Source organism: Uranotaenia lowii, chromosome 2 (assembly GCF_029784155.1).
Source record: "Uranotaenia lowii strain MFRU-FL chromosome 2, ASM2978415v1, whole genome shotgun sequence".
NCBI classification, from domain to species: domain Eukaryota; kingdom Metazoa; phylum Arthropoda; class Insecta; order Diptera; family Culicidae; genus Uranotaenia; species Uranotaenia lowii.
In genome coordinates, this window is record NC_073692.1 from 215,641,730 (window position 1) to 215,659,108 (window position 17,379).

Sequence of the window (17,379 nt, forward strand, 5' to 3'; positions counted from 1 at the left end):
ATTCAACAAATTAAAATATCTGTTTGAAAAAATCAAATAGATTAAATTCCAAATAACTAATTGCATAAAAATTTTAAAATATGAATTTGTGATTAGAATTCATAGAAACTTTGACAGAAGGATCAATCGGAATCCATGATATTATTGAAACTCAGAGGTTTAGACTTTATTTTTAAGATTTCATTAGTATGGAGAAGAAACAACCCTTCAATTACGATTTCGAACAGAATTAAGAATTTGAACTTAAATTTTCGATATCAAAAATATAATTTTTGAAACCTTTTTTTAATTTTATCAGAAATCAAAATGAGAACTGGAGAGCTGAATCGGAATGCTTGTAATGAAGAAAATTTTTAAGCAATTTTATAACCACATTTTATAGATCACATCTCGCGACCGATTGTTAAATTTTGTCAAATTTTGACTAATTTTTTTTTCAATCCGTAAAATGAGCATTTATGAATAAAAATTTATTGATTTATTTATTCTAAGGCCCGAAAAATATTTATCTATTTAAAATGATAGTTTTATGTGCATAACAAACGAATGAACCTCAAGGGATTTTAACGGATGTTTAAAACCGAAAAAAATTTGAAGGTTTATTTGTAGAATTTGAAGAAAAAATAATAGAAACAAACCTTCGTATAGTTTTTTTATATTAATTTACATCTTGTGGTATGCATTTTTATGATATACAATTTTCAATGCTTCTTTTTAATTATTCAACAGAACACATCCAAAGTCTATTTTTTATCTGGAAATAGGTGTAAGGAAAGAATTGCATCAAAGTTTAAAATTATAAATTTTATCAGGTCACAATGGTAAATCGCCAAAATTTCAACTTTACTAAGCTGTACCCGTTATGAAAATGAAAATCGCTTCCGTTTGCCAATAAACAACGAAAATCTGTGGCGTTGTAAAAATGGTAATAAAACTGAGTTAACATCAGGATGCAATGTATCTTAGCGATCACCATTATTTGTAGTAAGGATCAAATGAGTTGCGGCTCTTTGAAACTTTGACATTTCCCTAATTTGCCATTTTTGGCTCTTCTGTCTCAAACGGTTGCCGACCGCTGAGCTAGGTTCATCAGATTTTGATACAAATTTTAGGATTTCAACAATCGCTGAAAGTAAGTTTCCAATTTTGTTATTTAAGGATTCTTTAATCAAATCCTGACCATCATTTCAATGATTTTAGGATGTGTTTTAAAAAGTTTCTATTTAACATAAAAAATTATGTTTATAAAAGAACTTAAAAAGGAATAATCAAATGTTATTTAATTTTTTTTTATTTATGCATTGTTTGAGATTAAATGTTACAGAAAAAAAGATCACTAGAACCTCCACCACGAAACAGTTTTTCCTACGGCACTGCTACATCCAGACAAAATTTGTATTCGTATAAGTTGAGGCAACACCGAAAAATGAGATTAAGTTGTTTTTAAGCATAAATGATGTAATATTTAAAAGAATGGCAAACAGCCTTATGACGGATTTTGCGCCAACTCGACACAGTATCTGGCATGACAGTCTCAGATTTGGCTAAAACTTTGTGTGGGTAGGCACTTAGCATACTTATTTTCCCAAAAAAAGATCTAGACTAACACATGAAAAGGACCAAATTTTTCAGGCCAATTTGTAATGAAAATTTTTAGCTCTAAAATTAAAATTCCCACACAAATGTGGTCTACGGGACAGTTTGAGAAATATGATTGAATTTCTAGAGACAAAAAATTGACAAAATTTTTTTTTAAATCCTACACTGAGAAAAATGCATTTCAAAAACTAAAACTCAATTTCCCAAAAAAAAAAACGCTATCTTAGAAGTTGATGAATTTTTTTTCCAAGACGGGTAGTAATAAAGCCTAAAAGTCATCCATACATTGCAACTTGTGCATATTAAAGGGAAAAAAGCTTTTCTAACATTTATCCTTGTTTCATCATCCTAGGATTGAAATTATTATTATTGTGTACCTTAACAAGAGAATTGGCTTAGCTTTCTTTCTGCCAACATCTTGTTTTGAATGTTACATTAATTACCCTAATTACACTTGTTTGTACCTAATGACTAGAAATGCTTGGTTGTAATAACAAATCGAAAAAGTCAGACGGGGACAGTGCTATACACCAGAAACATTTGTTTTTTTGTTTTTCATAAAAAAAAACATAAAACAGTTTTTGCCGAAAAAAAAATCAATTCAAAATGACTGTTAACAGTATGTGTGCTTATAATTTCTGGATCAGTCTATAAAAGTCCATTAGTTAAACATAACAAATAATGGTACAGTTCGATATACAGCATTTGGCATTTTTACTACTGCTATCCAATCCGTTTTCCGATTATCTTCGTAACTTTTAAAAGAGAGATACAAGTCTAATGAATCAAATGCTTTAGGGGAGATGGGGGCATAATGGCCACCTTAAGGAAAACGCTTATTTAACCATAGAGAGCAGCTGTAATAGGTGAATTACATCATTGTTTCGTGTTCAGACACTCAAATAGTCTATTGCCTAATTGGATGAAACTTGAAAAAGTAGATAAAAACATTTAAAAATGCATTTTAAAAATTTTTGCGAAAGCTGAAAACCAGTCACTGTAGAGGCATAATGAGAGGCAGTATGAGCACCATTAATGAAGGCATAATGAGCGTTTTCTGCCGGGGATTCTAGCAGCAAATACGACTCGATGAAGTCAACTGAGTAATAGAGCTACAGCTTGGCTTGTATCGTCTGACGATTTGGCCTATTGGTAAGATGTCGGAGAGGTAATCAGTAGACTCGAGTTCGATTCCTGGTCGAGGTGATTTTTTTTCATTTATCATTCATGATCATGATTGCACTAAACGGTGAGGCGTAGATTCATCAATTAGAGCAATAACAAAATAATTTAGGTCTGTTTGTAGAGTTCAAAGAATTAACACATGCTCATACATATTGTTTCTGGTGTTTTGTTTGACGGATGATGCTTTGATGCTATTAGCCGTATAATGTAACAATAAAAAAAAAATCAATCATGAATGGTATGTGCAAAAGAAAATCCCCTCGAACAGGAATCGAACTCGAGTCTACTGATTACCTCTCCGACATCTAACCAATAGGCCAAATCGTCAGACGATACAAGATAAGCTGTAGCTCTATTATTCAGTTGACTTCATCGAATTGGATTCGCTGCTAGATTCTCCGATAGAAAATGCTCAATATGCCTTCATTGAAAGTGCTCTGTTCGCCTCTAGTGAACAAATTAAAGTAAAAACGCGTTTTACAATTGATTAAAGTGAAAAATCAAAAATTTTATGATGCTGAAAATTTAGAAACAATGTGTAGATCATGTTGCAGTGCGTACATTTCAGATCAAGATGATTTAAAGGTCATAAAAGCTTATTTGGTGGTGCTCAAAAATTATAATATTTTCGTCACTTAAGAACCTAGCTGGTTATTATTTAATATTTCTGTAAATATGAAAAGGATATTTCTTTTTTGATGAAAAATTAATACTATAGGTAGTACAAAACAAGTCCTCATGAAAATTTGTTTAAGAAAATACTTACTTATGTAGAAAAATGGACTTCTCATTATGCCTCGGGTGCTCGTTATGCCCTCATCTCCCCTACTCATGTAGAAAAAAGGAATGCTCATTATGCCCTGAGTGCTCGTTATGCCCTTATCTCCCCTACTTGATTTTATGGAGAAACAACTGTAAAAGTTTCTAATAATAAGAAACCACTAAGGTCGTAGTTTTATCCCACCCTTTTCTACTAGCTATCATATGACGTTAATTAGCTCCTGCTGATAATACAATTTGTGAAGTATAAATTATTTTTGATGTAAATGACAGGGAAAATTGTCTAAGTACATGTACTGATTCAAATAAAATATCAAAGAAGGATAACGGAAGGCAGAAGAAGAGAGGAAGATCGAGTTTTGATAAGAAAGAACGTATAGAAGGAAGGAAGAAAAAACAATAAATAAGATACAACAAGAAAGGAGAGAAAGGATATGCAAGAACTAAGAAGGAAAGAAGCTAAAAGTTAGTGAATAGATTGATAGTGACAGAAGAAGGCAAACGGAAATAGAGAAACGAACAATATGATTTCAAGCAATAAAAAGTATGATAAAACTCATACTAATCTCCTATTTTCCCTCCACCATTTCAGTTCTCACCACGCCACAACAGCCGTCTATCAAGTAACACGCCTTGGCCACGAGCATTGCGACATCACCGAGGGAGTCCTTCTGGATATCACTCCTCTGGTTGTGGACGGCAAAAAACTAGTTACCCTGTACGACAAGGACCTGACAGAAGGAATTAATCTACTAATTGGTAAGTCCTGCTCTCCTTCACAGTTCTTCTATTCTCTCTATTTTAGTAGGTAGTTGTCACTTTTCCGAGTTTTTTCGTCCCTCTTTCTTGTGTACCTATCTACTCTTTATCAACGCGCAACGACGACGACTGAAGGACCACTTATAAACGTCACTTTGCACTTCTCCTGTAAACCCGGAGGTTAACCAGCCGGACACAATTCCTGTCATCCAGGCGTTTTTCCCCACTTCTACTCCTCCCCCAGACTGTCATTATCAATGTAGCTTAATCCCGATCTCCAGGACATTAATTATTGTCTGTCGCCGTTTGAATCGCTGCCATGCCGGTTTTCTGAGAATTTCTCGTTTGTTTTTATTCCCGCATCCTCCGACAAACGAGCTTTCCAAGAGCTGACAAATCGTACAAAATGAAGCATGTCGATGGGTGATGCCGTTTTCCGTCGTTTCCGGAAGATGATGATGATAATGATAATGATGATGATAATGATGTTTACGAGCACAGACGGTCGACAGTGAAGGACTCTCTCTCACTCTCTGCGCCCTTCTTCTTTTCGCATTCGGATGGCGAGAATGTCCTGTTCAATTATTTGTGCAATCCATCTTAATCTTTTCGCTGTTTATGGATGAATGTTGTTTATGTTTGCTGATAAATATTATCTTACCAGAAAATGGTTGGAGGGAATACTTGTTCCCGATTCGGGAATGCTTACCCGGATACGGATAATTAGATGAATACAAGCATGCATTCGATAGAGGAGGCTCTAATCATTCAATGATTTTTTGTCATCGGATTAATTTGAGTTATCATTTGCAACACTGCATCTGTTATATCCCATGTCTTAATCAACACATTGAGGACTTGATACGAGATATCTTGTGTTTCGTTTTCGTTGCCTAATTGCTACAATTGAATCCAAACATACAACATTTAGAGAATTTACCCTACATATGACACTTCGAATTTTAAAATCAAATTCAAATTCTGCGCAGAGGCTTACCAGCCAAAGATGGAATCGCTCTCATAAAGACATAAGAAAGTTCTACCGTTTTTTTATGATCTTAATTTAAACGGGCTTTAACTTTCGAAATTAAGGTCTTGGATCACTGTTGATTATTAGGATCATTAAACGAAAACACATATAAAGGACCTCAGTGAAACTTCTGGTTCCTTCGAAAAGATCTAATTTACTTAACACTAAGACGTACATCATTGAAACCATCAGCCACCGGAAAGAGAAGAATGTGTGCCGTGGTCGAGATTTGATCACATGACCGCTAGCTCAGAAGGCTTGATTTATTTATTTTTATTTTTATTTTCATGGTGTTCCCTCTCACAACATAACCCGATGAACAATATTCCTTGAAATTCACTGGGTCCATGGCAACCGTTCTCCTATTTCTCGGGCATCCCACATTCGCCAGATCACGCTCCACTTGGTCTAACCACCTCGCTTGTAGCATTCCTGCTTATCTCATTCCTACCGGATTCGTAGCGAATGAAGTTTTTGCAGGACAGTCGTCCGGCATTCTCACAACATGTCCTGCCCAGCGTATCCGTCCAACCTTCACCACCTTCTGTGTATTGAGTTCACCATAGAGTTGCGCGAGCTCTTGGTTCATCCTTTGCCTCCATACACCGTTCTCCTGCACGCCACCAAAGATGGTTCTTAACTCTCGTCGCTTGAATACTCCAAGTGTATGCAGTTCCTCCTTGAGCCATATCCATGTCTCGTGCCCTTAAAGAACAATCGGTCTTATGAGCGTCAGGTACGGTCGGTCTCAGATCCGCAGACCAACAACCTAATCCTTCTTGGTTCACGTTCTAGTTTGCGGTAGATCTCCTCCACCGCCTCAGATGATCTGCCGACTATATCAATGTGTTCCGGATCGTCCGAGATGACGGTAGTGGACTATATATCTGCTGCTGTTGAACGATCGGAACGGCCACTAAACACTTCAACACGCTGGGGGATCGAAATGATATTCGTCCTTAGGTGGGCAATAAAGGCGCCACAGTGATGAGATGCACCACGGAATATTTGGCTATCGCGCACTGACCCGGGAATTAACGGATAACTTTCATCTAGCAAATGCACTTATACTTCAAGTAATATCAAGACTTTTTATTTTTGGCAGTCAACCAGACAATTTGTTTTCTTCGCGATGTGAACTCGTTGGAGGGTAGCGGCAACTAACTTTATCAACATAAAAATACTAATCATCGGCAATCGATCGGCAATGATCGGCCGGGAGATTCCAAATCTCTATGAGAGAATTTAACTGACAGCATTTTCAGATAGGGTGGTTCTGACATTATGGCAACTATTATCAATCCAGAACACAATGTCATCGGTAAAGCAGATAAGTTGACTGGATTTGTTGAAAATCGTGCCCAGAATTTCGCCCACCGCTCGTCGAAGAACACCTTCTAGCGCCAATCTGAACATCATGCAGGATAGGCCATCGCCTTGTTAAAGTCTCCTGCGCGGTTCAAAAGAACTGGACAATTCACCCGAGATCCGCACACAGCACTGCGTTCCATCCATCGTCGCCATGATCAGTCTGGTCAGCTTCCTGGAGAAGCCCTTCTCGTCCATGATTTTCCATAGCTCGTCACGGTCGATCGTGTCATATGCGGTTTTGAAGTTGATAACTATTAGGGACTTGGTGTTGGTGGTTGGTAGTCCATTTTTGGAAGATTTGCCGTAATGTGAGGATCTGATCTGTCGTAGACCGTCACACCATGAAGCCGGCCTGATGACTTCTCACGAATCTGTTTGCTTGTAGCGTTAGGCAGCGGAGTAGGATTCAAAACAACACTTTGTATTTAGGCGGCATTGGGAACAGTGATCCCTCGGTAGATTTCACAGTCCAGTTTGTCGCTCTTCTTGTAGATGGGGCATATTACCCCCTCCTTCCACTCCTCCGATAGCTATTCTGTATCCCTGATCCGGACCACCAACCGGTGTAGGCAATCGACCAACTTGTCCGGGCCCATTTTGATGAGTTCAGCTGCGAATGCCATCCTTCCCAGCCAACGTGTTGCTATTCAGATGACGAATGGCTTCCTTAACTTCACTCATCGTTGGGAGTGGCTTCTCTACGTCGTTGGCTACGCCGGCAATGTACCTTCCCCTCCGACCGTTTTGATCTCCAACGAGTGTCACCGTTGAGGTGTTCATCGAAGTGCTGCTTCCACCTTTTGATCATCCCACGATTGTCCGTCAGGATGCCTCCGTCCTTATCCCGGCACATTCCGGCTTGCAGCACGAAGCCTTTGCGGGATGCGTTGAGTTTCTGATAGAACTTTCGTGTTTCTTGGGAACGATGCAGCTGCTCCAGCTCCTCGATCTCCGCCTCCTCCAGGCGGCGCTTATTGTCTCGGAAAATTCGTACTGGCTGTCTCTTCCACTGTCGGTGAAAGAGCCGTTTACTGTACTTTTGTTCGAATTTTGGGGACCGTTCGAAAAGAGTAAAAAGTTAAAGTTCGAATCAGTTCATTCAATCAGTTGCTTCAACCTGATGCCCAAGCTCCAAACCACGCCAATTTAAATTGATCCCGGAATCTTGTCGGCTGTTCCATTCGCCAGAGATCGTACCTCAGGATGAACCGAAGTTAACCATTACCCCGGGTCTCTAGAAAGGATAAAAGCTAAGTATTCTCTCCATGTTTTTTCGATGTCACATGTTGAACTATCATGATATTTTCTGTAATTTTGATAACAGGATTTTCATTTACTAAAATATCCTAATTTTGCTAAAACTTTTACTGCTGGAATTCAAATGTGTGCGTATTTTAGTCTAATATCTTTTATTTGTTAAAAATTACTATGAATTAATTATTTTAATGAGCATCGTTGTATTCTAAATATTCTAAGATATGAAAAAAATAATTGCTTTGACAGTTGTCTATCAAAATATTTTTGCCTCATATCAGTCAGTTAAATTTATTGTTGAATCGTTAGTAAATCGCTAATAAGAAAGTTATTTAAAACATTCGTTACAACTCACTATCAACTAAATTGGAAAAGTCTTAGCCAATACATTTTTTTGCATATTCTGCGGAGAATCACATCACTGGTTATTTATTCATATATGTCATTCCTGCTATTCTATAAGTGCCAGTCAAGTTTAGTCTTCGTTTAGTCTTTTTGAAGCAAAGAAGCATAGCATTATAACAATGCTTGTTTGAATTTAAAGTTAGGAAAATCAGTTTCATGTGAGCTCGAGTCTGCAAGAGATTTTTCAATACTATAAATCTTCTACTCCTTTATGTCACATATGCATATGTCAGGAAATATTTGTGTTTTAAATCTGATGAAATTCTATTAGAAATTGTTCGGATTGTGTCGTATTTTACAATGATTGGGACACTCCCGTTGAAAAAATGGAAAAGAGGTTTTTAATACAAATTATTACATTTTATTATAATTATAAATAATTATACTGCGATGCATTTCTAAAAAGTTTTTTCGTATTTGAATTTGCTATTCAAATTTTGTTCTTAGTTAAATAAAAACCACTTGGTAATTGATATAATAATGTTCACCAATTCAGCTCTCTATATACATATGAAAGAAGTCTTTCACTGCAATAGGGGAGATAAGGACATAACGAGTACCCGGGGCCTAATAAGCACTCCTCTTTTCCACAAAAGTATTCATTTTCTCAAATAAATTTTTATGAGGACAGTTTTGTAGTTCCTATAGTATTAATTTTTCAGCAAAAAAGAAATCTCCTTATCATCTGGGAGCAATTTTTTTTCTATTGTCTCTGGAATTGCCTAGGTATTCGAGCTTTTCAGATACGAACTTGGATTTGGTAGGCTGATAGTTCTAAACACTGCTTTCAGTTAACATTTACAGAACAATTCTGAATATTTTGAAAAGCGTAGCATAACACACGTGCAAAATTATAAAAACAAATTACAATAATATATTGAAATTGATCAATGATGAATTGCATTGTTTGTTCGACATTCAAAATATAACAATGATTCTGTTATTTTACAAAAAAGAAACAGGAGTTAAAGAATTAACATTACAACTTTTTGAACTTATCTTGTTGAATTTTTTGATATTGAAAGACGGTCTCTTAGAAAAAGGTTGGGTTTATTATAGTTTACAAATATCAGCCGAAGAAAAACTTTAACTTAAATAATTTTTATTTTTATTTTATCTACATTGTTTTTATAGAGAGATTGTTACGCTAGTGGGCCAATATATGTTATTCACAATAAGTTTTATGATTTTTCCGTTAACTGATGTACATGTCTCTTGATCTTTTGTTTTGTTGTGTAGAGTTAAAAAACATTTTGTTAGGAACAATGAAAGTACCGGAGAATAGGTTTACTAAGATCTATACACTTGTCAAAAGTGTCTCCTGATCATATCCCTTTTCCCCATCCCTACAACAAACTTTTTTGCTAGGATGCAGAGGTGACCTCGGTCCTAAAGCATAATTTTACATTCTATCATCCCTTTCTCTTATTTTCCTCTCTATCTATTGACTACTAGGACGTGGCCGGCGCCGTTATTTATGTTTAAAGAGAGAGCATCAGTTTTGTTCATTGCGAATGTGTTGTCAATCCCAGACACCATTCTTTTGACCTCTGGGCAAAATTGATGGCCTCGGTCAATCACGGAGTAGCAACCATTGGTGATGTAGAATTCATTCTACTGAGCCACACCAGCGGTTATGGATTTCGAAATGCTTTAGTACTATTATGATGGAACAAACTATGGAAAGCAAGAAGTTTATATCATTTATATCCGAATTCATAACGGCATTTCGGTTTCAATGACTTAAGGTGGATGTGAGTAGTCAATCAAGCTAAGCTAAGCTAAGCTTATTTTGGGGACCGTTCGAAAAGTCCGAAGACACAATTTACCGGATGTTAATTGGAGAAAATTTCACAAATAACAAAGCACTAATTGTTCTCTTTAAACATTTTATTTTCACTATTTACACTTGAGCTTATTTTGAGGAATCATAAATTAAAGTAGGAATGAAAACTTAACTTGAAGGAACAACTTAAACTCGTAGGAAGGAATCTTCTGGAAAGGAGGAACACTTCTAAACTTCAAATCGACGTCTTAACTTGTAGACAGACGGAATGGATCTGAATGGAATGAAGAACACGCCGATTGCTTGCATGATTGATTCATTCACACGCATACATACATTTGTGTACGTAATGGAAATTTTCACTGTCCGCTGGCTGACGCAACAGTATGGAAATGTTGTTGTACGCCGGCCGGCGTTTACCTGCGTTTTATACGTACATATGAATGCATGGCCTTGAATGAACAGAATTACGACGTTTCCATTTCTTCGAGTTTGGCTCGAACAGTTGGTGATTTTTCACGTTTTGCCGGGTGCTTCTCTGCACTACAGCCGTCCACGCGGCGTTCTTTTCGCCCATCACCCTTCTACACAGCTTCTCGCCACAGTAGCGATTGAGAAGGTGGTAAGTTGGATGCGCTACAAGAGCTTGCATCTGGCTCACCACAAGATCGAGGTGGTACTGATCACCAACCTGATTTCAGCACAATCAGGGACGATTGCAGCTGGACTGTGCGCAACCAAGTCCAAGCGTGCGATCAAGTACCTGGGGGTGATAATCGACGACCGGCTGAGCTTTGCGGCCCACGTTGACTACGCCTGTAAAAGAGCGGGAATGGCGACAGCAGCCTTCTCACGGGCCATGTCGAATAACTTCGCGTTCCACTGCAACAGAAGGAAGGTTCTGGCGAGTGTGACCTCATTCATTTTGCGGTTCGGAGCGGCAGCCTGGAAGGCTGCCTTAAGCAGGCAGTGTAACCTTAAGCAGGCAGTGCAAGTGTACAGCGGCTGATGAACCTGCGAGTAGTCGGCGCATACCGAACGGTTTCCTCGGTAGTTGCTGATGTTGTGGTGGATGTCATACCCATCTCGGTCTTGCTAGAGGAAGATATCTTCTGCTACGAGCACAATCACATCGGGCGATGTGCGGAAACATGTCAGAGAGGCCTCGATATCCAACTGGCAGCACCAGTAGGACAGCTCGGAACGTGGCCGGTTGACCCATCGTTTGATCCCTGACGTCGGATTCAGGATGGATTGGAGACATGCAGAGGTGGATTTCTGCATGACACAGTTCTTGATTGATCACGGATGCTTCATGCAGTACCGCCATCGGTTTGGACACAAGGCCTCGCCATTCTGCCTAACCTGCGTGACACAGTAGAGACACCAGAGCACGTAGTGTTCAACTGTCCGAGGTTCAAAGGGGTATGCGCTAACATGCTTGCCGCCTGCGGACCAGACATGACAGCCGACAACATCGTGCGGAGGATGTTTGAGGATGATAATACTTGGCGCATGGTCAGCGATGGATTCACCCGGATCATAACTGTCCTGCAGAGAAGTTGGAACCAGCACCAGCCCGCGACCGGTATAGGGTGGCTCATTCGTCGGGGAGCTTCTGAGTAGTGTGCGTCCGATCCTGGCAGTAAAGCATACAAAGATAAGACTCTCCCGAACGTTGTGTAGGATACCTCCACCGCCTCGGAGTAGAACGCGTTCCCTTCAGAAGCTGCGGGGATAAGACTATACCTTTTACTCAGTCGAAATCGTAGGGGGAAGTGTTTTTACGCCGCGAAATACTTTCGGATAGAGTGACTTCACGTTTTCGGCAGGTGAGTCACTCGAGTCGGTGTAGGATGATGTCTATGCCGGGAATCATCCGAGTAGTTTCGCAAAGCCCCGGACGTGTACTGTGACAGGCAATTGGATAAACTGCTCTCAATTCGACACACAAACGGGCAAGCGCCAAGATCTCGAGTCGCTAGAGAAGAGGTCGTTTGTCTTGAATCGTTTCATGAGGCAGGGTATCTATGCTGGAGTTTTGACTTGAAATTGAGTAAGCCGATGAACGCTTAATCACGGACTTGGTCTCCCATATCGGGTACAGCCTTCGATGCGTGTCCGGATGGGAAATATGTCCAGAGGCCACAGGTGGACTTCATGGCGTAGGGGCACATAGTATATAGAGTCGACCAATTGCACCCATGGACTTAGAGTAGCATCCGTAAAATGGATTTACCACCTGGGTGATCACTGATCAACTAATTAAAAAAAGATCTTCCGTCGAGTTCTTTCCACATGACCGATGACGTTCTCCGCAACGCTATTGATTGCTGTCTTGATGGTATCCCAACAGTCTTCGAAAGGAGCTGCGTCATAATTGTCATCTGCTCTGCATTGACCAATTGTGCGTAGTCTGCTACGTCCTCAGGCTGCTTTAGTCGTGCTTTAGTCGTGATATTTAACCGATGCAGGCGTTGGCTTCGTATATTGTTCACTACGAAGAGTTTTGGGGGCATCTTCACCATCACCAGGTAGTGATCTGACTCGATGTTGGTGCCTTGACAGGATCTGACGTCGATGATGTTCGAGAAAAGCCAGCTATCTATCAAAACTTTGCCGATTCGTGATTGCGTTTGGTTCGGTGATCTTCAGGTGTACTTGTGTGAGAGGCGGTGTTGGAAAAGGTTCGACGCACGGCCATTCGTTTGGAGGCGGCGAATTCTACAAGTCTTAAGCCGTTTTCGTTGGTCAGCTGGTGCGCCCTGAACCTTCCATTTGTCGGTTTGAATTCCTCCTCCTGGCCGACCTGAGCGTTAAAATCCCCGATGACTATCATGATATCATGTGTTGGGCAGCGGTCTTATTCACTTTCCAGCTGCGCGTAGAATTTGACTTTGTACTTCCTAGGTGAGAGCTGTGCACGTTGATGATGCTGATGTTGAAGAATCGGCCCTTGAATTTTAACAGGCACATTCGTGGGTCGATTGGCCACCACCCGATCACGTGCTTCTTCATCTTCCCCATCACTATAAAAGTTGTTCCAAGCTCGTGTGTGTTGCCGCAGCTTTGTTAGATGGTATGACCATCTCGGTACGCGCGTACCGTGGAGTTCTTCCAGCATACCGCCTGCAGCGCCACTATATGGAATTTGCAGCTCTTCAATTAAATTGATAGCACGTGTGTACTGCCCACGAAATTTAGAGATCAGCAGTTCCATGTTCCAAGTTTCCAAGTTTCAAAATGCTAGACTCTTTTCGTCGCGTCTTTGTCGATTTCCATGCGAAATTTGTTGTTCATTGTTCGTTGCTGGATTTTTTTTCAGTCACAGGCTCGCAAGGCCCGCAGATAACCTCGCTAACCATATCTCACAGGAGGATCGTCGTGATGTTGCTGTTTTGGGTCCCGAACACCACCAAATTTACTTATCTCTAAGGCGTACATCTTTCAAGGATAAGATGGCTAGCATCTTACAAATGCTTAAACCACCGACCCACCGACCCACCGACCAGCATTCGATCTCATGACCTCTTGCTTGGAAGACTTTATCGCTATCCTCTCGGCCACGGTCGGCGGTAAAGTTGCACATTGTCTACCGTTCGCCAACCAACTACTGAAGACAAGTATGAACAATAATCATTTTGTTTTAGACGATATTATGAGTTTTTCACCTCAATTCCTGTTTCTCCCTAGCTCTTGGTTCTCCATAATATAAGCATGCTCCAGATATGTTTTGGTATGCCAAAATTTCGAAAATTTCACCCACACATGCTGAACGAAGACTTCATTGGTTCCACTTCTATAACCCCACTCTTTGTTTCTATAATTTAATTTTTGTTATAATTATATTTGATTTTCTGTTATGTGTCATAATTTTGTTTTTTTTTCGAAATTTAATCAAACTTTATCCTTTTTTTTTTGCTTTGCAGTTGTATCCGAGCAATGGGGCCAGCAGTGCGTCCGGCTAAAAGTGACCGTCAAATCGGACAACTGCGGCGAAAACGCTGACTGCTCCGGAAAAGGTGTCTGCTACTCCAACAACTCAATGGTAAGTGTTGTCTGCTTATTGATATTCTCTTATGACGAAGAAAAATAAGAATGATTGATACAATGCAAGCAACAGAGGCAGGCTCTTTATCAAAATTCATTCCAAGAAAATTTTGTTATAAACAATCAGATCATTGGGAAGACATTGTTTACGTCCACCCTTAACTAGGAAAAACAAACTTTTCTGGCTAAGGCCGGAACCCATAAAGTTTTTACACACATGAGCTTTGCTCGCCATTTCGAAACACGAAAGTGATGACTGGCAAAGTAGTATGTGGAAGCCTATACCATACACACTGTACCATGCCGTATATTTCATGCGGATGTCCGCCGGGGGGAAGGAAAAATGACCAACGGAAGTTCTATTCATTCATTTTGTTGATTTGCTGCCGGGCCAGACAGACCGACAGACAGACAACAATTCCAATTAGGGTAATTGCCTGAACGGGCAAGTATCCGGTCAATTGTGCAATATGTTCCTGGTCCAGGCATGTGAATTGCTGATTTCTTTGGTTTTTGGTTTTGATGCTTGTGATGAGTGTGATTAATTGATGGAAAGTAAAACAATAATAGTTTGATATCCATATTGATAATTTGAGAAGTTGTTATTGAAGTTTTTATTATGTTAGATGTCTTATTTTTGAATATTTCTTTGGTTTTCATCTCAACAGGAGGGCTACGAGTGCCAGTGCTGTGGTGGCTTTGCTGGATCCCACTGCGAGGAAATCGATGCCTGTACACCGTCTCCTTGCACCAATAATGGGATCTGCGTGGATCTTTCCCAGGGCCATGAAGGAAATGCCTACCAGTGCTTATGTCCATACGGTAAGTTTTAATGATAGCTTTTCCCTGCGAGAAAACAAAAAAAAACCTTATGACTTTAGTACATGATAACCAGTGAATAAAAAGCCACATACTAACGAAAGATTATGGTATAGTCCCAACTTGAACTAAGGAGTGTATTTGAAAAAAAAAAATGCTTCACCTTGCTCTGTGAATAACTTTTGATTGCATGAGTAGACTTCTACAAGATTTTCAGGGAAGTTAACTAGCAATGTATTATGTACGTGTACAAAATTTTGTACCAGTACGTCAAGTGGGTTTTTGATACAGTCAATTTGAGAAGCTTATTTTCAATTTTAGTTGGGCAGAATTGAGAAAAATCTAGAATAGACACAGTGGGAGGCCTAAAACAGCTGGAAGTCAACTATTTGACCAAAGTTTTAATTGTGAATAGTTTAAGGAATCTTAGAGGACCTAACAGTGAGCTCAAATTGTGAAGATGTGATATGCATGTGTGTGAAATTGGAAATTGATTGATTCCATGGAGGTAGACAATGTGAGAGGTTTTATCAAGAGCAATCTGACAATTTCAATAGGGCAGTGGATAAAAAAATTTAAATTTTTCTGAATGATTCATCTAGCTGACTATTAAACAGGCCTGACTTGATTTCTCTAAGGTAGAAAAGCTGCCAACCGGTAAAATAAACAAAATGCGGATGTCAAATCATGCGGTCCAAATATAAGACAGCGCTAGCGGGGAGATATTTTGAAAAATTTCGTAATGGACAGCAAATCGAATTCTTTGGCGGGTCCCTGGCAGGTTTCCAGCTAATAATTTTTCGTTGAAAAGTCTTGTTTGGATATTCTGAAGATAAATAAGAAAAAAAAACTCGAACTTGAGGAGGTTGATGATCTGTGGAAGCTGTGAATCAATTGCTTTATTTTCTAAGCATGCTCGGTAGCAGACTTTTCCAATAATTGTAATCATTTAAAACCTAATTAAGATCTCTCATATAAAAATGTTTTTTTTATAATTCTAAATTAAGATGCACGCCTATTGCCTATTTTTTCATACATCGGATTATCCCGATCCGAATACGTGTGGGAGAACTTATGATAAATGTTAAAGTTAGGCCATTTTTTGTTTGACAATATTCGAATAAAGGGTGGTACGGTCAAAATTTGGTCAATATCAACTTGACGTATTTCTTTCAATTTTGCATTTTAAAAAAACTTGAACACCCCTCATTTTAAAGATGTGTGTGTGTAGAATGTTGTTCCTATTTTGATTTTGGAATTCACTCTTCAGTTGTCAAAATGCCGTCCAAGAAAGAAGAGCAGCGTATAAAAATTATGCTCGCGCATCGCGAAAATCAGAGCTACTCGCACGCAAAATCGCTAAAAGTTGCCAAATCAACCGTTACAAATGTAATTAAAGTGTTTGGGGAACGTTTGTCGACAGCCAGGAAGGCTGGATCGGGGGAAATCAAAAACCGGAAGCCGCTGAGACGACAAAGAGAGTCGCCGGTAGTTTCAAGCGAAACCCTAACCTCTCTCTCCTAGATGCGGCAAATAAGCACAACCGTGCTTCGAGCCAAAAAACAAGCCGGACTATCGACTTACTAGAAGGTAGCGATGTTAAACAGAGTACGACGGCCAAAGCGCGAGGCTGTACACGACGATGCTGACGAAGTTTGACTGCGTGGTAATGGACGACGAAACCTACGTCAAAGCCGACTACAAGCAGCTTCTGGGACAGGAGTTTTATATGGCAAAGGGAAGAGGAAAGGTAGCAAATATTTTTAAGCACACGAAACTGTCAAAGTTCGCGAAGAAATATCTGGTTTGGCAAGCCATCTGTACCTGTGGCTTGAAATGCAGCATATTCATAGCTTCCGGGACTGTCAACCAAGAAATTTACGTGAAAGAGTGTTTTAATAAACGTCTGCTGTCTCTCCTGAAGAAACACAGTTGTTCCGTACTGTTTTGGCCGGCTTTGGCATCTAACCATTACGGTAAAAAGGCCATGGAGTGGTACGCCGCCAACAACGTACAGGTCGTTCCCAAGGACAAGAACCCTCCCAACACGCCAGAGCTCCGCCCAATTGAGAAATACTGGGCTATTGTCAAGCGGAACCTGAAGAAGACTAAAAAAAAACTGCTAAGGACGAGCAGCAGTTCAAGGCAAACTGGCTTTCTGCGGCGAAGACGGTGGACAAGGTGGCTGTACAAAATCTGATGGCAGGGGTTAAGCGTAAGGCCCGGCAATTCGGATTTGGATAAGCGGAAGCCTAACTGAGTATTGTTCCTGGTTATACTAATTAAACTTGAAAAAGAAATTTAATTTGATTTTTTGAATAAACGATTTCACCGATTTACA

General features: G+C 39.6%; 1 protein-coding gene across 4 annotated transcripts in view; it reads left to right on the forward strand.

Moving 5' to 3' along the window:
• Positions 1-17,379, forward strand: part of LOC129746044 (mucin-2-like) — a 639,333-nt gene that overhangs the window by 455,133 nt on the left and 166,821 nt on the right. For all 4 annotated transcript variants that reach the window (XM_055739468.1, XM_055739470.1, XM_055739469.1 and 1 more), the window contains 3 exons: positions 4,157-4,323; positions 14,099-14,217; positions 14,888-15,041. In XM_055739468.1, the coding sequence (XP_055595443.1) occupies positions 4,157-4,323; positions 14,099-14,217; positions 14,888-15,041 (440 nt within the window). The remainder of the gene's footprint in view (positions 1-4,156; positions 4,324-14,098; positions 14,218-14,887; positions 15,042-17,379) is intronic.